At 46.8% G+C, this 17,784-nt stretch overlaps 4 protein-coding genes across 4 annotated transcripts; 1 reads left to right on the top strand and 3 right to left on the bottom strand.

Annotated features, from left to right (window-relative positions):
• The first annotated feature begins 1,470 nt into the window (after positions 1-1,470).
• On the top strand, positions 1,471-6,246 carry LOC135531469 (zinc finger matrin-type protein 4-like). Its single transcript, XM_064959507.1, has 6 exons — positions 1,471-1,499; positions 4,102-4,163; positions 5,077-5,156; positions 5,253-5,345; positions 5,705-5,870; positions 5,999-6,246. Exons 1-6 carry the CDS (start codon positions 1,471-1,473, stop codon positions 6,244-6,246), a joined length of 678 nt encoding a protein of 225 aa, XP_064815579.1.
• A 2,377-nt stretch (positions 6,247-8,623) lies between these two features.
• LOC135531465 (uncharacterized) lies at positions 8,624-10,380 on the bottom strand. Its single transcript, XM_064959500.1, has 2 exons — positions 9,724-10,380; positions 8,624-9,632 (listed from the first exon to the last, which is right to left on the bottom strand). Exons 1-2 carry the CDS (start codon positions 10,335-10,337, stop codon positions 9,119-9,121), a joined length of 1,128 nt encoding a protein of 375 aa, XP_064815572.1. The 5' UTR covers positions 10,338-10,380; the 3' UTR covers positions 8,624-9,118.
• A 273-nt stretch (positions 10,381-10,653) lies between these two features.
• Positions 10,654-12,595, bottom strand: LOC135531468 (uncharacterized). The gene is made up of 5 exons (XM_064959506.1): positions 12,302-12,595; positions 12,130-12,187; positions 11,381-12,082; positions 11,079-11,291; positions 10,654-10,987 (listed from the first exon to the last, which is right to left on the bottom strand). The coding sequence occupies exons 1-5, from the start codon at positions 12,593-12,595 to the stop codon at positions 10,758-10,760; spliced, it is 1,497 nt and encodes a 498-aa protein (XP_064815578.1). The 3' UTR covers positions 10,654-10,757.
• Positions 12,533-16,105, bottom strand: LOC135531464 (uncharacterized). Its single transcript, XM_064959499.1, has 10 exons — positions 16,069-16,105; positions 15,342-15,359; positions 14,787-15,249; positions 14,613-14,703; positions 14,332-14,514; positions 14,133-14,239; positions 13,959-14,042; positions 13,300-13,478; positions 12,704-13,154; positions 12,533-12,623 (listed from the first exon to the last, which is right to left on the bottom strand). The coding sequence occupies exons 3-9, from the start codon at positions 15,247-15,249 to the stop codon at positions 12,711-12,713; spliced, it is 1,551 nt and encodes a 516-aa protein (XP_064815571.1). The 5' UTR covers positions 15,342-15,359; positions 16,069-16,105; the 3' UTR covers positions 12,533-12,623; positions 12,704-12,710.
• Between the last annotated feature and the right edge of the window lie 1,679 nt (positions 16,106-17,784).

Genomic DNA, 17,784 nt, shown 5'->3' with positions numbered 1-17,784 from the left:
AGAGAGGAGAGAAAAGAGAGAGGGAGAGAAAAAGAGGAAAATGGGAGGGAGGGAGAAAGAGGTTAGAGGGAAGAGAGAAAAGAGAGGGGTTAAAGAGAGAAGTTGTAATGCAATGCAACCTCTGGCCCCATCTCCCTATCATGCACGTGTTAAAGGCACTGTACAGTCCTGTACCTTTCTGCGTTGTGTTCTGGTGAGGTGTAGGTGGAAGACAAGTCTCTGGACACGAGTCTGCCGGTTGTCTCTCTTTTAGTGACTGCATGGATACAAATACAAGACAAAGGTTGGTGCTGCTGTCTGGACTCCCAAACACAACTATATTAGCCTCTCTTCTTCACGTTCTGAGCTAACTCACGTCAACAACTAAAAATGCATTGTACAAAATGTACGTGTTCATATTTTAAAAATACTCACATTTAATTTTATAAATGTTGTACAGGAATAATTAGCTAATAAATGCTAAATATTTCTTAGTGTACTATTGTACCATTATACCCGAGGTATGTATACTAATGAGGCAACAACGCCATTTTGACATGCCTAGATAAGTAACAAAATGAACAACGGCTAACTAATTAGCACATTAAACATTACATATCAAATCGTCACTTTTCACAACATACCTGCATGGAATGGATACAAATACAACGCCAAGCTTGATGCTGCCGCCTGGACTGCCATACACAACTATATTAGCCTGATAAAATACAAGAGTGCAGAATTCCTGTCAGAAAACTCACGCTGTCTGTCTGCACCTGAGAGACCCGCAAAGGTAACGGTGGCTGGGCAAACCTTGCAAAGTTGCAGTCAAACATTATCCCCATTCACACTAATATATATATTCCTAAAAACAGTAGCGCAACACCAAATCAATGACGATATAATTTTCGGTTGTCTTTTTTGGGACATTTGCTTACATGTGCATTAAAAAGAGCGGAGCGAACATAACACATACCTGTCCTCATCAGGCTCTGAGCAAACAGAGGAGTAAAAGCATGGCTCCCGTTGATGACCTCACAGCATTAACACAATGTAGAAAATAAATACAGTACAATAGTTCACTCTTGAAAGTAGTGTAACACATCTCAAAATAACATTAAAACAATTCATTAGAATAAATTAGGGATTTTCGGTGAAATAAAGTATATGTTATAAATAAAGTATATGTTATACCTGCAATACATACGTAGCCTTTGCTTCTGCACAGGTATTGTGTCGAAAATTTCCCCTCTGACAGAATCCCCCCCTTCGCGTTCCTCGTTACTGTGACTTGCTTGTTAGCTGACATTTCTGCTCTTCACTCAGTCAGTTTAGTCTACATTTCACTGATCTTAGTAGCAGAAAGCAGTTTTGTCTGCAGTTTTCAGTTTGGCTATTTGTTTCAAGTGTATGTGGCGGTTCTAGCTTGTATGTCGCCCTGGGCGAACCCCCCCTTCAGCGCCCGCCCCGCATCGTGTTGCCCCGGGCAAGATGCCCCTGGGCGGCTGCCCATGTCGCCTGTACCTAAATCCGCTACTGATTGTTGTATTAGTCTATAAATAAATCTCTTCGCCAAAATTCGTCATCTCTCCCATGTCTTATTCAACTAGTATTTTTTAAAGTGTAAGGATAATAATTCAGACATAGTTGTCCTGAAATGTTTATTGCTTGCCAACATTTTACTCCCTCCTCTATGTTTAATATAACACACATACATTCATTATTCATTTCGGTTGCCTTTTCTGACGTGAAGTTTGTTCTATAGAAACTATTTGACTCTGATGTGTGTCACCGAAAGCATTTGACTCAAACCACAAAATTAAGGAAATTAGAAGGCGGGGGTGGATTCTGGCAGGGGGATTTTCGGCACAACACCGGTACCTAACTTACTTGATGTTGGCTTGAAGCCAGCATTTATCTGCATTTGGAGAAAGTTGTGAACTCATTATCTTTTGGACACCCAAAGCTATGAAAATCGTGCTTATGTCGTGAATGGAACTAGTCTGGGCTGTAGTCTGTTTAGCGAACATTCCACTCCTTGTAACATTACAGAGACTTACAACCAGGCTGCAATAAAACAGTGTTGATCATATAATACATCTATCATGTGTTAGTTTAATGATGTGAAAATCATGATATTTCTCTTGCATTTCAATCCACACATGCATATGGGCCTGTAATGTATTGCATTGTTATATAGGTATTCAATCCCTTTTTAAATGATGCAAGACTACTTTACAATGATGGCAATTATGCATTATTTGAATCTAATTTGCCCATGTGGATCTGATGTAACAGTATAACTTTAGACCGTCCCTCGCCCATACCCGGGCGCGAACCAAGGACCCTCTGCACACATCAACAACAGTCACCCTCGAAGCGTCGTTACCCATCGCTCCACAAAAGCCTCTGCAAGGGGAACTACTACTTCAAGGTCTCAGAGCAAGTGACGTCACCGATTGAACCGCTATTTAGCGCGCACTGCTAACTAAGCTAGCCGTTTCACATCCGTTACACTGACATGCATCAAATGCTACATAACTTTGCATGCATGCTTTCCATAAATGCAATGTACTGATGAAATGCCCCCCCATGAATAATAAAAAGGCCAGAAATGCAACATTAGGCCAACCTGACTAGCGGGGAAAGTGTTAAAAACCTTAGCTAGCGATCGTCAACACGATAGGATCTGAAATGGAGGAAGAGACGCGTCACACACACCCGTGCAGACAGTTTTCACAGTCTTCTTGTTATGAAGTCAATCAACTGTATTCGCTTCTCAAATCGAGGTTATTGAGTTGACGATGTTCTGTACTGTATAAATGTTTGGGAAAGTATTTGTTTTTAGCAAATAATGCCTTCCTGCCTGCCAGCTGCGAGAGAAAAGTAATCGCTTCCGCAATAAAATCCGACTGGCCAACACTAAATAGCGGTACATTGCCGCGTTTGTCTTAGGCCGCCCATTGTGACTCACTTGTGGGCGTGTGCTGTGAGGCAGCATGTAGCAGCATGTTCGATTGGGGAAAGAGAGAAAGTAAATGAACTACCTACATAGCTGAATGCAGCCTGCCCCAATATTGGTTAGCATATGGCATATACACAAACTTGGCAGTCGTGTCAAGTTGTCTGGATGTCCTTTGGGTGGCGGGCCATGCACGATACACACGGGAAACTGTGACAAATCCAGCAGCGTTGCAGTTCAAACCCGGTGTGCCTGGCACCTACTACCATACCCCGTTCAAAGGCACTTAAATCTTTTGTCTTGCCCATCCCCCTCTGAATGACACACATACACAATCCATGTCTCAATTTACTCAAGACTTAAAAATCCTTCTTTAACCTGACTCCTCCCCTTCATCTACACTGAAGTAGATTTAACAAGTGACATCAATAAGGGAGTATTTAAAACAAAAAAAATATTAACCTTTATTTAACCAGGCAAGTGAGTTAAGAACAAATTCTTATTTTCAATGACAGCCTAGGAACAGTGGGTTAATGCCTGTTCAGTGGCAGAACGACAGATTTGTACCTTGTCAGCTCGGGGGATTGAACTGCAGCCTTCCAGTTACTAGTCCAACGCTCTAACCACTAGGCTACTTTGCCACCCTAACATTCACCTGGTCAGTCTTTGTCATGGAAAGAGCAAGTGTTCATAATGTTTTGAACAAACAGGACACGCACGCCTCTGAGAATCACGCAGTGCTGCTGGGCTGGCCAAAGGCACAGTAGGGTCACACATGCCGCTTTGAATGGGTCGGTTGTGTGAAGAGGAGACAAATAACTTTGCCCTTTTTAAAATATTTATCTTGAGTGAAAACGTCTTCACAAATCGTGATTTTATCAGGAGAGGAGATACAGAAAAATCAGATGATTTATTTCTCTCTCTCTGTGTCTCTCTGTCTCTCTGTCTCTGTGTCTCTCTGTCTCTCTGTCTCTGTGTCTCTCTGTCTCTGTCTCTATGTCTCTCTGTCTCTGTGTCTCTCTGTCTGTGTCTCTGTGTCTCTCTGTCTCTGTGTCTCTCTGTCTCTGTGTCTCTATGTCTCTGTGTCTCTCTCTCTCTGTGTCTCTCTCTCTGTCTCTGTGTCTCTCTGTGTCTGTGTCTCTCTGTCTCTGTGTGTCCAGCTGTGTCTATGGCGTGCAGCTCACCATCTGCATTGTTTGTGATACCGGGAGCACGTCAGCTGGTGCGTGGTAGCTGCAGTGTTAGTAATAACGGACAGCTTTACTGTGCAGACACGGAGGACCGTCTCTCGTGGGTGACGTGTCCGGGTCCGTTGCATTTCTAACTGCCATGGGGAGAAAACGGCTGGCTGAAAACGCTCCGGCTCACGGCGAATGACGGCACACCGAGAGGCGAGCGAGCAGAGGCTGTTAATTCAACAACCAAATGCAATTGATTTTACATACAAGAACACCAGAAGCTATCGTCAGAGCTTTGGAATCTAAACGTTTATATTTCTTAGTTTTTCTTGTCTAAAACTTCCCCGGTATTGGGTGTTTGGACTGGAGAGAACAGAAGGTGAGTACATCATAAGAGATGGAGGGAGAGGGGGACTCATTTAAGGTTAACTTGAGTGTATCAATGTGGTATCATGTGGTATATGCAGTGTTGTATCATGTGGTATATGCAGTACTTAGATGTAGAAATGCAACCAGTGTTTCTGTCTCTCTCTCTCTTCTGCACTTCCTTTTCTCTGCATGCTCTCTCTTCCTATATTTCTCTCTCTCTATCTCTCTCTTTCTACGTCTCTCTCTCTCTTCCTCTCTCTCTACAACTCTACAACTCAGACCAGAGGGAAGAGGGGATACAACTCAAACTAGAGGGAAGAGGGGATACAACTCAGACTAGAGGGAAGAGGGGATACAACTCAGACTAGAGGGGATACAACTCAGACCAGAGGGAAGAGGGGATACAACTCAGACCAGAGGGAAGAGGGGATCCAACTCAGACTAGAGGGAAGAGGGGATACAACTCAGACTAGAGGGAAGAGGGGATACAACTCAGACTAGAGGGGAGAAGAGGAGACAGGTTGAAGGGAATAAAATAGTTGTTGTTATCTATCTTCTCATCTCCTTTTTCTGTCTGTCTGTCTGATGGTGGTCTCTTCACAGAGAGCTACTGTAACATCTGCAATGCTCAACTCATCTCAGAGTCTCAACGCAAGGCACACTACGAGGTTAGTCTCACACGCACGCACGCACGCACGCACGCACACACACACACCTGTAAATACCCTGTAACAGTTTCATTTGTCTTGTCTCTTGTCCTCCAGAGTAAGAAACATGCTAACAAGGTCCGTCTCTTCTACATGCTTCACCCTGAGGACGGAGGACCTCCCTCCAAGAGACTGAGACCTGACAACGCTGTACGTCTGTGTGTGTGTGTGTCAGTGTTTGTCTCTTTCTCGCATCCCTTCTCTCTGTTTCTCTACCTCTTCCTCTGCCAGGCCAACTAACAGTCAGTCAGACAGAATGTTACCTCTGCTAGGCCAACTCTTTGTACGTCTACGTGCAGTGTGTGTGTGTGTGTGTGTGTGTGTGTGTGTGTACAGTCAAAGCGCTCTGTCCCCATGGGGGGCACTGGTCCAGCAGTCCTGTGGGTCTGCAGATAAAACTCAGCTTCCTTTGATCTCTGCAATGAATTGGGGAGGTTGAATCTCTCTCACACAAACACACACATCTCTCTCTCCTCTCTCTCTTTCTCTCCTATTTCTGTCTCCTCCAGGATAGTGAGGAGACAGCTGTGGATGATAACAATTGTTGTAGTCTGTGTAACATGTTCTTTACCTCAGCCATAGTGGCCCAGTCCCACTACCAGGGAAAGACTCATGCTAAGAGCGTCAAACGAGTGTTGGGCTCCTCACCTACTATTTCTACTACCCCTCCCACAGGTAACACACACACACACACACACACACACTTTCCAATAAACACACACACACACACACACTTTCCTTAATAAACATGTTTCATGAATACATATATGAATTTATATGAATCCTTATTTCCTGTGTCACAGACTCCTCCCCCAGTTCATCCGACACGCACCCTCTGCCAATCCTGCCTCCCCCAGCCCCTCCCATTACCTGGCTAGTGACCAATGGCAACACAGCGTGTAGGTCGTGCTTCCTGTGTGGGGCATGGTTCAACAACCCAGCGATGGCCCAGCAGCACAACGAGGGGAAGAAGCACCGGCGGAACGCAGCCAGGAGACAACTACTGGAACAACTAGCTGATAACCTGGACAGCAACCAGAACACAGGTTAGAGGTCAGGAATACAGCCAGGAGACAACTACTGGAACAACTAGCTGATAACCTGGACAGCAACCAGAACACAGGTTAGAGGTCAGGAATACAGCCAGGAGACAACTACTGGAACAACTAGCTGATAACCTGGACAGCAACCAGAACACAGGTTAGAGGTCAGGAATACAGCCAGGAGACAACTACTGGAACAACTAGCTGATAACCTGGACAGCAACCAGAACACAGGTTAGAGGTCAGGAATACAGCCAGGAGACAACTACTGGAACAACTAGCTGATAACCTGGACAGCAACCAGAACACAGGTTAGTGGTCAGGAATACAGCCAGGAGACAACTACTGGAACAACTAGCTGATAACCTGGACAGCAACCAGAACACAGGTTAGAGGTCAGGAATACAGCCAGGAGACAACTACTGGAACAACTAGCTGATAACCTGGACAGCAACCAGAACACAGGTTAGAGGTCAGGAATACAGCCAGGAGACAACTACTGGAACAACTAGCTGATAACCTGAACAGCAACCAGAACACAGGTTAGAGGTCAGGAATACAGCCAGGAGACAACTACTGGAACAACTAGCTGATAACCTGGACAGCAACCAGAACACAGGTTAGAGGTCAGGAATACAGCCAGGAGACAACTACTGGAACAACTAGCTGATAACCTGGACAGCAACCAGAACACAGGTTAGAGGTCAGGAATACAGCCAGGAGACAACTACTGGAACAACTAGCTGATAACGTGGACAGCAACCAGAACACAGGTTAGAGGTCAGGAATACAGCCAGGAGACAACTACTGGAACAACTAGCTGATAACCTGGACAGCAACCAGAACACAGGTTAGAGGTCAGGAATACAGCCAGGAGACAACTACTGGAACAACTAGCTGATAACCTGGACAGCAACCAGAACACAGGTTAGAGGTCAGGAATACAGCCAGGAGACAACTACTGGAACAACTAGCTGATAACCTGGACAGCAACCGGAACACAGGTTAGAGGTCAGGGGTTAGAGGTCAAGGATTAGAGGTCAGGGGTTAGAGGTCAGGAATACAGCCAGGGCACGACTTCTGGAACAACTGACTGATCATTTGGATATGAAACAGAACACATGTTAGAGGTCAGCTGTTAGAGGTCAGAGGTTTGGGAGATTAGAGGTCAAACTAGGGTCAAAGGTTATGGCAGGTGTAGCTAGGCTCAGGGTCTAAGATTATATAAAGTATGATTACAGGACCGGTGTTGTGGTGGATTTAGGGGGCGTGGCCCACCTTACCATACCCTGACATACCTCCTTGACCGACCAAATAAAATATTTAAATATAGATGATTTATTTGACCTAGATGCACGCCGACAGAGACAAATACATCTCAGACAAGATGGACTGAGACGGGCATTCTTCTCTGTTCCAAATGTTCCATTTGTCCTCTCCTCCAATCAGATGCTTCAGTTTGTTCCAAATTGGAGAAAGAGAGCACAAATCTACCAATGAAGAGCCTAGCTTGTTCCAAAAGTTAAGCCAATCATCTTCCTCTGAAATTTTCCTCACGTCACTTCATCACAAAATCTTTTTCTGTCAGCCATTGACGCTACTCGGTGAGTTTCTGAGGTAATTTTGCTTAATTTGCAAGGAAATCCACATCAATGACTATAAATGTGATGAAATATGACAATAACACGTCTAGCCAACCGCATTTCTTTACTACAGAGGCTGCCCTGTGTAATTTAACAACGTCTGTAGATCGCTAGCTACTGTAAACAAGGGTTACAAAAACGCAAACGTTTATTTGACTGCTGACAACCCTATAAAACCTTAGCTAACATCTGTCAACTCAAACTTGGAATTGTATACTGTTTAATTGTCTATTTTCCTTCGTTTTTTGATGGCATGCGTTTGAAGTGTATGTAGTTGGATGCATTGTATGATATGTGACAACATGATTGTCATTGGGGCAAACGTGGCTTTTTATGATTTTAACTAAACTGAATTTAACTGCATCTGAGCTAATAATCAACCTAACCCGGCACCCCCCTCCACACCACTGATATTGTCCTATACCCCCCCCCCCCCCCTCACTGCTGTCCTCCTCCAAGCAAACGTAAGTTCCTTTATATGTATCTAATATGGTTATGCTGTCACTGCACTCCTCAGTCATGATAATAGTATTTTCCTTGCCTTCAAGATGGAAAATCCAACATTTGGAACAGAGAAGAATGCCCGTCTCATATATTGCCTATTCTTCTCTGTCCAAGGAGGAGGGGAAATGGGGGGTGTTGCTGGGTGAGAGGAGGAGTTTGCAGGGGGCATGTCAACAATGCATATTAAGTAGCGATGTGCTTTGAGCACCAGGTCTAAACAGGAAGACAGACACAGAAGCACAGTCTAGGAGTTTTAATGATGAACCAGAGTATACATAGGGAAACATGATGAAATGCAAGATAATTATTGCAATGTAAATCCAATAAACATTAAATAAATGTAAGCAATCTCTATAGTGAAATGTGGACAGAAATGTTTGCAAAAGGTAAGCTAGTCTACCAAGAAGTTGAGTTTTCACCTGAAGATGTGTTGATAAATCATGTTTGATTTATATCTGTATATTGTAATGTCTATCCTCTTATTTTTTTTTACAGGATTTTGTTTGGGAACGGACCGATGTTAGTCTGGTGTCTCGCCTCAGAACTGCCATGGGTTACCCTACCAGTAGTCTTATAGACAATATAGCTCTGAGGGTCCTCAACACACACAAGCCTCTACACCGCGCTCAAGGTCTCGGTCCAGGTAGAGGGGAACAGTGAACTATTTACAAATAAAAATGTCCGACCACCCAGCTAGTGGCTCAGTGTCCTTCACCTCGCCCCTTAGCGTCCTTCATTTCCGCCAGCCACTGGGCCACGTCCTTACCCCCAGCAGCAACAGAGCAGAACGCCACGCCGCCAAAGCGGCTGTGGCCCGTTTCCCGTCGCTTCGGCAATCCGCATTTGGAGCAGACGTAATGCTCACGTTGCCTTCTCTTCCCGGCTGTCCCCTCCTCTGTGTCCGCCGCGATCCTCTTCCTCCAAGCCGTTGTCCTTGACACTGGAGGAGGTGAAGAGCAGCCCGTCTGTGGTCCTTGGGCTGGGGAGGGGCCGGGAAGTGCGGGGGGTTGTTGCTCCAGGTGGGCTGGCAGAATGGGCGCGTGGGCGGGCTCTCCTTGCTGGATGGTTTGGCGTGGGACCGGGGGGAGGGTGACGTAGGGAAAGGGAAGGGTGCCCTGATTCCCTCCTGCTTGAAGTGGAGGGGCTTGGCTGCAGGGAGGGGCTGGGTGGTGACGCTGGGGGCAGCAGCGAGCCCCATTCCCTGCTGCAGCACCATCCTCTCCCTCTCCTTCTGACGCCGGGAATACCTGAAACAGGGAGAGAAAACAAACAAGCTGTCACTCAGATTGTCATTAGTCACAAGTCTTCCAACAAGTCGTCCATAAGTTAATGTCTTACCACTGACTAATGGTCCTTTGATTCAGCTCAAAGAGCTGAAGGTTGGTCTGGGCCATCAACCTCGGGCTGTTCAGCACTGCCTCCCTGATGCCCACGTAGTCTGCCAGAATGAGCGCCCACCTGCTCTTCTTGACACCGGCAGACTGCGTGGCGCTGGGATGGATTTGACAGAGCTGACTGCAAATGGCCTCCACCAAACGGCTGGTGCCTGGCCAATTTGCAGGGCCCGAGTTGAGTCCGAGAAGGCAACTGAAACAGAGGAGATAAATAGTTAGAGAACATTGAAAAATGATAGCCATCGCCTGACCTTCATATGCATTTAATGTAGAGGCAGGCAATAAAATAGTAAGGTGGAGGACATGAACACTAACAACATACCGTTGGAGAGAGTCTTTTCCTAGGATAATGGACGACTTCCCATTCGTTGTTTTGAACCGCCCCTGAACGATCCTCTCCTGGTGTCGGGCAGGGTAGATCAAGCGCTGTTTGTCGAAGTCTGGCAGCACCAGCCACAGTGCCACCAGACCGTCTACCCTGCGGTCCGACAACCCCTGACGGTTCCTCACCCCCACCAAGGCCCTGGCAAGCCTGCGGACATGCTGGTCGCCTGGCATTGCATCAGGACCTTTAGTCTCCTCCTGAAGATAAAGAGATAATGTCCTACATTTAGGGGTAACACTTAAGATGTTTCTACAAAGGAAATAGATGTTATTTTACATTGTGTAACTAACAGAAAATAACACTGATGGATTCTTTTAAAATTAAACTCTTGTGTTGTGAGCATTCTAAAATGTTTGCACTCAGCTGATGGCATCCTTGTTATTAAACACCCCAAACTTGTCTTGAGTTTGTCTCAATTCCTTATTTAAAAGAGGTTGCAATAGCATGTATTTTTTTACCAACACTAAAGGTCAAATATAATTACCTCTGAATCAGAGGAGTGGTCAGGGTGAGGAGAACTGTGTCGACCAGGGGCCTCAGGAGAGCTTCCGTCTTCAGGGGCGGTGGGACTGGATGGCCCAGACCTGGGTGCGTCAGCAGGTCCCCCTGACAAGAGGTGCCGCTGAGCTGGAGGACGGGGCGCTCATAGGAGGGACATGGGGGATGTGGACTGTCTGGTCTACATCCTCCTCCTGAAAGCCCTCGTCCTCCTCGTCGAGCTGCTCGACGGCGGCTGCCTCTTCCGGAAGGTCAGGGTCCGCGCTGACATCCTGCAGCACTCTGCCAGTCTGCGAGTACAGGTACTCCACTCCGAGGAGTTCCCCTATAAAATAAATTAAAAGCAGAGTAGAGAAGTGTTAATGGGATGTAATTAATGAAACCGATGTAAATGTTCATTCTCTTACTTGACTAACCTGTGTACTCGCTAGGCTTGGTGTAGTCCTTAACCTGTTCCTTGCCAAGCACAATTTGGCTGTTAAGGTTAAGGATGTGCTGCAGGTGGCCACTGTAGGAGAGCAGGGGCTTCCTGTTCTTTCCCTCCACTGCCGCCCGCGCACGGTCCTCGTTCCACCTCACCAGTCCATCCAACAGGAATGCCTGGAAATGCATTGCATTTGCCTTGGTACCTGAGAGAACAATGCACGATTAGGGTGGGAGAGCTGTTGCTGTTACATTAAACATTAAGCATGACTTTAAGCTCCACAATGACAATTACCTGGGATGAACCGGTTGAGGTGGAGGTGGAATGACTCCAAGGATGTGGAGCCCCGTGCGCAGCGATAAACCGGCAACATCACGCCGCCCTTGGTGATTTTGCCGGTCTCGGTGTACAGCTGTACACCGGGTGGGTCCTGTATGCAGTGGAGGTGGCGTCTCTGCTCTTTCCAGATCGCCTGAATGCGGATGGAGTCCAGCAACGGGATGCCCAGGGTGTCGACCCCCTTCTCGCTGTTGAAGGTCTCGAGGAGGTCAAGGAGAAGGACTTCGGTCGCCGCAGCTCCACGCGTACGACGCCGGCAGTGAAGTGCCATCTCCTTCCTGCCGATCTTCCTCGAAACCTCTGCCTCGGTGAGGCCGACCATCCCGTGCTTCCTCTCCATCTCAGACCTCTTGGCCTTCAGCAGTCGGCGGACATCGCCTGCATCCCACTCAAAGATGCAGGCTGACAGCTGCCGCATGAAGGGACCGTAGAGCTGGTGGCTCTCAGTGGTGACGCCTGACGCGAACCGCCCCATCAGGTGCCAGATGTCCAGCCGAACCACCAGCTGGTCCCAGTCATTGAACATGGCAGCTGTCTTTGATCCGCCGAAGCTGGAGCAGCAGTCTCGGTCCACGTACATGAGCTGGGGGGGGGCGCCACCCCGGCCAGCCGGTACCGTTCCATGAGACCAGCCGCCATGGGGAGCAGGCCCTCGCCCTCAGCGGCAGTGAGGACACTGACGAGGACCTGCCCATGCTCGTTACCGACGTTGGTAACCCAGGCGGCCGTGTCTGCAGCGGTACCCGCAAGCTTTTTAGTCACCTGGAGACAAATACACAAAGACAGAAAGGTAAAGACATTATTTACATATAGATATCAAAAAAATATACAAAAAAATCAGATGACTCATCTTCACATTTTTAAGTGAAAACTCACCTTCTTGGTAGAGTCCATCTTTAAGATGGTCCCAAAGACGGAGGTGACCCTGGCCTTCACCTCGTCCAGCCGCGATAGCACGTCATGGTTGTAGACTGTCAGAAGCAAGACGGGTGAGGGCACCGGGGGCATCTCCGGTGGATCAGTGAACTGCCGCCCAATGCCCAAGGCCAGAAACTGCTTGCACTCCCCGAGGTACCGTATACAACACCGCATCCAGGACTCGCTGTGACTTTCACACAGCTTGCTGTAGGTCTGTGACGCACTGTTCCCCAAAGTGCGCGACCTCAGCATCCTCACAACCCGCAGGTCACAGGACAGCCTAGAGAGAGAGAGAAAAGCATATGAATGACATGCATTCATTTAACTTCATTACTAACTAACAAAACCTTGTGAACTTACTTGTATGTCAATATTGCTGGAAACTGGCAGCGATGCCGAGCGTCCAGCTGACTGACAAGGTCCCGTGACCACCCCGCGACCTTCTTCTTACACCGGCCGCATTCCAGGTACTCAGTGGCCATGAGATACCAGCGGTCGATGTCCAAGACCCTCCGGATGGTCTTGTAGAGCCCAGCCTGGCACAGTGTGCCTCTGCACCCAGACTGGGGGCATGCCAGCTTGTATGCCCACATGCGTACGGGCATCCAAAGGAACAGCTGACATGCGAAGAAGGGCTCGGGGATGCGGGTGGCTGATTGTAGATCGGCCGTGGTTGGGGAGGGTTCCACCACGTGACCAGGTCAGTGGTGAGTGTCGACCTCCCAAAGCTATCCCTGGTGAACAGCGTGCGGCCGATCCACCGCTGCTGCTCCTTGGTGAGAGATGAACGCCAACTCTCTGGAAGCAGCAGCTGAGTGAGAGGAGAGAGTGATGGGGGAGAAGGGATGGTAATGTTTCAGAGAAACGGACAGGGACAGAGTATGCAGGAGACAAGACAACTGTGTCCAATGTTTAATATCTCAACAATGTGGAGTAATTACAGTTGATGAATTTACCTCAGCACTTTCTGAGGCGGGCCTTGGAGGCAGGAAGGACTGCCGGGGCAAATCCTCCTCTTCGCTCCGCCCTAGTAGGGCAGGAGCAGGGGCCGGGTCAGGAACCAGGGCAGGGACCGGGGCTCGGTCATTTGGAGGCAGAGGCCGAGGGAGCGATGGGTGGAGCTGTAGGGCAACGGCTTTTGCAGTGATACAGAAATATATAGGTTAAATTAATGAATAAATGCTTCCATGAATGAACAGACATATGTATGTAAATGTAGATAGCAGTGACTTAAGTTAATAGCACAATTCCAACATGCCCAGATGAATATCAATCAGTGATAGGATGTAACAAAATAATTAAATGAGTGTTGGTCAAGTTTGAGTGTAAAACGTACATGAAATTAGTGATTAAAATGGAAAATAGAAAGTCATGATTACGTGACATACAGGATGACAGCCACATACAGGATGACAGCTACAGTGGCAAGGGAAGATATTTAATAGTGCATACATGCAGTGACTCTCCTCTAAAACCCAGATGACTCTTACCAATACATTTCCTTGGGCTGATGATAGGGAAAAATATTTAAAACACTTTAATACATGTCAGCAAAAACTTGAACTGAATAATTATCAAATGTACTATGTCAATTAATAGTGATGTAAAAACATACATGTGTCTGTGTCAGCAGCTGCTTTGACCAGCTCTGCGTCTGATATATCTGTTGGTGGCAGTGCTGGTCGAGGGAAAGACACCCCTATATCACGTGGAGAGAGAAAGGATTGTGAGCTACACAGCTTATCGAAACATTTTTATTTTTATCTTACATGTGAAACTAGACACTCACCTTGAACTGCAGGCTGAGAAGCAATGAGTTTATTCATCTTCGCCTGCAGTTCGCCTGGGGCGAGAGAGCGCCTTGAAAGGAACGCAGAGATCGCAGGACCAAGAGGCCTTTGAAAACAAAACAGCAAATATGTCACCATTTCCAACTGTGTGGAACAAGTAGAATTATATTTTCCTTTAAAAAGATATGTAACACTTACGTAGCCGCACTGTTGGGCCGGGTGTTACTGACGGGGGTATTACTGGCGGGGATGGTGCTGGCTGCGGCGGGCCTGGCCACAGCAGCTACCCCCTCCCGGTCTCTGCGCTGAATGTAATCAATTAAGGCGGCCATCGCACTCCCAGGATAAAGGGGTGTCTGCGTCCTCATGCTCCTGACATATCTGTGTGAGACACAGCAGAGGGAACATTTCAGATGTAAAATGTTGCATAAAAAACACTGACATGAACATAGAAAACACAGAAGACGCTCGCCCCTTACTTTATCCTGTCTGCACCCGTAGCCTCATACAGGTCCTGCAGCGTGTCCCACTTGTACTTTCCGATGCCGACAAGGGCCTTGCCCTCCTGGCCTGAAATAAGCACGGGAACCAATTAACTATCAGAGCAAAAGAGTTACATCTTACATACAATGAGGAGAATTAAACAAACTCACCTGGCTGGGAGGACAGGACTTCAGCTTCCTCGTGCGCCCGGTTGAACCTGACCATCTCAGAGAAGGCCGGATAGGCGCACGAATAGCGAGTCAAGGCGTCCTTGTTGGCCATCAGGGGATGCTGGGAAACACTGCCCTCTCGCTCCCTCTCCTTCTGATGCACCGTTACCAGGTGCACCATGTAGCCCACGTCGTTCTCCATCATCCACTTGAAGGTCTGACCACGGTACTTGCCGAACTGAACCGCGCACCGGCTCAGGACGACCATCTCTGCACCGGGGTCACCTCCCTCGGAGACGACACGGGCTCGAGCCTCTGCTTCCACTTCCTCCCACTTCTTAGCCCTCACAGGGCCCTGGGCAGCAGAAGCAGGGGGGCCGTCAGCGGCCACTTTAACTGCCTGCGGTGTGGACTTGAGGACCAACTCCTGTGAGGGCGTGAACCGGAAACTAGGATTTTCCATCTTAGGAGGGAAGAAAAATACTATTATCATGACTGAGGAGTGCAGTGACAAGTAACAGCATAACCATATTAGATACATATAAAGGAACTTACGTTTGCTTGATAGGTCTGCTAGGAGGGGGACAGCAGTGAGGGGGGTATAGGACAATATCAGTGGTGTGGAGGGGGGGGTGCCGGGTTAGGTTGATTATTAGCTCATATGCAGTTAAATTCAGTTTAGTTAAAATCATAGAAAGACACGTTTGCCCCCAATGACCATCAATACAATGCATCCAACTACATACACTTCAAACGCATGCCATCAAAAAACGAAGAAAAATAGACAATTAAACAGTATACAATTCCAAGTTTGAGTTGATATAGATGTTAGCTAAGGTTTTATAGTTTTTTTTTTTTTTTTGTAAACCTTGTTTACAGTAGCTAGCGATCTACAGATGATGTTAAATTACACAGTTCGGGTAGCTCCTGTAGTCAAACAATTCGGTTGGCTAGACGTGTTATTGTCATATTTCATCACATTTTACTAGTTGATTATTTTAATTTCTTTGCAATATATATATATACACATAGGATATTATCAATTTCTGTCAGAAAAATATTTGATAGACAATGCTAACTTGCCTGCGCACAGCATGCAGCACACTATACTAGAGCTACAGTAGCTAGCGATCTACAGACGTTGTTAAATTACACAGTTCGGGTAGCCTCTGTAGTCAAAAAAATGCGGTTGGCTAGAGGTGTTAATGTCATATTTCATCACATTTATAGTCCTTGATGTGGATTTATTTGCAAATTAAACGAAATTACCACAGATACTCACAGGGTAGGTATGATCAAACAAAGGCTGCCGGAAAATATTTTTTGTGTGGTCAAGTTACGTTCCAGGACTTTCGGAGAGTGATGATTGGCTGAAAAACATTTGAAACAAGCTAGACTTTTCATTGGTGGGTTTTTGCTCTCTTTCTCCAATTTGAAACAAGCAAAAGCTCTGATTGGAGGAGGGTATTTGAAACAATTGAAACATTGGAGGAGGGTATTTGAAACAATTGAAACAGAGAAGAATGAGCTCCAGATACGCAAGGATGACACGCAAATTCGTGAAGCGTTCCTTATTTTGACCCCTTTTACCCCTATATATAAGGGGGGACATCATCTTCCTCCTAGTATTACCCATAAAATGATGTTTTAAATTCCATTGGAAATTGTGCCATAATGGCAGTGACTTCATGTTAATTGTGTTCCAATACCTCCATCTAGTGGGCACATAGCGCTATTGCATACATTGGTGTTATCACTAACAGTGATAATTTCCCAAGATGGCGTAGCAGTAAAGACGTGTTTTGTTGGTGTCTCGTGTACTTTTGTATTTTTGGTATATATATATATATATATTTCAATTTTATTTTCGATCTCTTTTCGATTTTTTATTCGATTATACCTTCCGGTAACCTGCCTCACCCAATGTGATACGGTATCGCTATTATCTTTCATTTTAGAACACATTCAAGAACCTCCAGAAGCTAACCTGATTTGTGTCAAATCGGAGGGCATGTTGTCCGGTCCTCTGGCAGTCTCTATGGGGGTGCCACAGGGTTCAATTCTCAGGCCGACTCTTTTCTCTATATATCAATGATGTTGCTCTTGCTGCGGGCGATTCCCTGATCCACCTCTACGCAGACAACACCATTCTGTATACTTCTGGCCCTTCCTTGGACACTGTTATCTAACCTCCAAACGAGCTTCAATGCCATACAACACTCCTTCCGTGGCCTCCGACTGCTCTTAGACGCTAGTAAAACCAAATGCATGCTTTTCAACCGTTCCCTGCCTGCACCCGCACGCCAGACTAGCATCACCACCCTGGATGGTTCCGACCTAGAATATGTGGACATCTATAAGTACCTAGGTGTCTGGCTCGACTGTAAACTCTCCTTCCAGACTCATATCAAACATCTCCAATCTAAAATAAAATCTAGAGTCAGCTTTCTATTCCGCAACAAAGCCTCCTTCACTCACGCCGCCAAACTTACCCTAGTAAAACTGACTATCCTACCAATACTCGACTTCGGCGATGTCATCTACAAAATAGCTTCCAATACTCTACTCAGCAAACTGGATGCAGTTTATCACAGTGCCATCCGTTTTGTTACTAAAGCACCTTATACCACCCACCACTGCGACTTGTATGCTCTCGTCGGCTGGCCCTCGCTACATATTCGTGGCCAGACCCACTGGCTCCAGGTCATCCACAAGTCCATGCTAGGTAAAGCTCCGCCTTATCTCAGTTCACTGGTCACGATGGCAACACCCACCTGTAGCACGCGCTCCAGCAGGTGTATCTCACTGATCATCCCTAAAGCCAACACCTCATTTGGCCGCCTTTCCTTTCAGTTCTCTGCTGCCTGTGACTGGAACGAATTGCAAAAATCACTGAAGTTGGAGACTTTTATCTCCCTCACCAACTTTAAACATCTGCTATCTGAGCAGCTAACCGATCGCTGCAGCTGTACATAGTCCATCGGTAATAGCCCACCCA

Source organism: Oncorhynchus masou, unplaced genomic scaffold, assembly GCF_036934945.1.
Source record: "Oncorhynchus masou masou isolate Uvic2021 unplaced genomic scaffold, UVic_Omas_1.1 unplaced_scaffold_1594, whole genome shotgun sequence".
NCBI lineage: Eukaryota > Metazoa > Chordata > Actinopteri > Salmoniformes > Salmonidae > Oncorhynchus > Oncorhynchus masou.
Note: the sequence above shows the minus strand (reverse complement) of the source record. Positions and strands in the feature narration are given on the sequence as shown.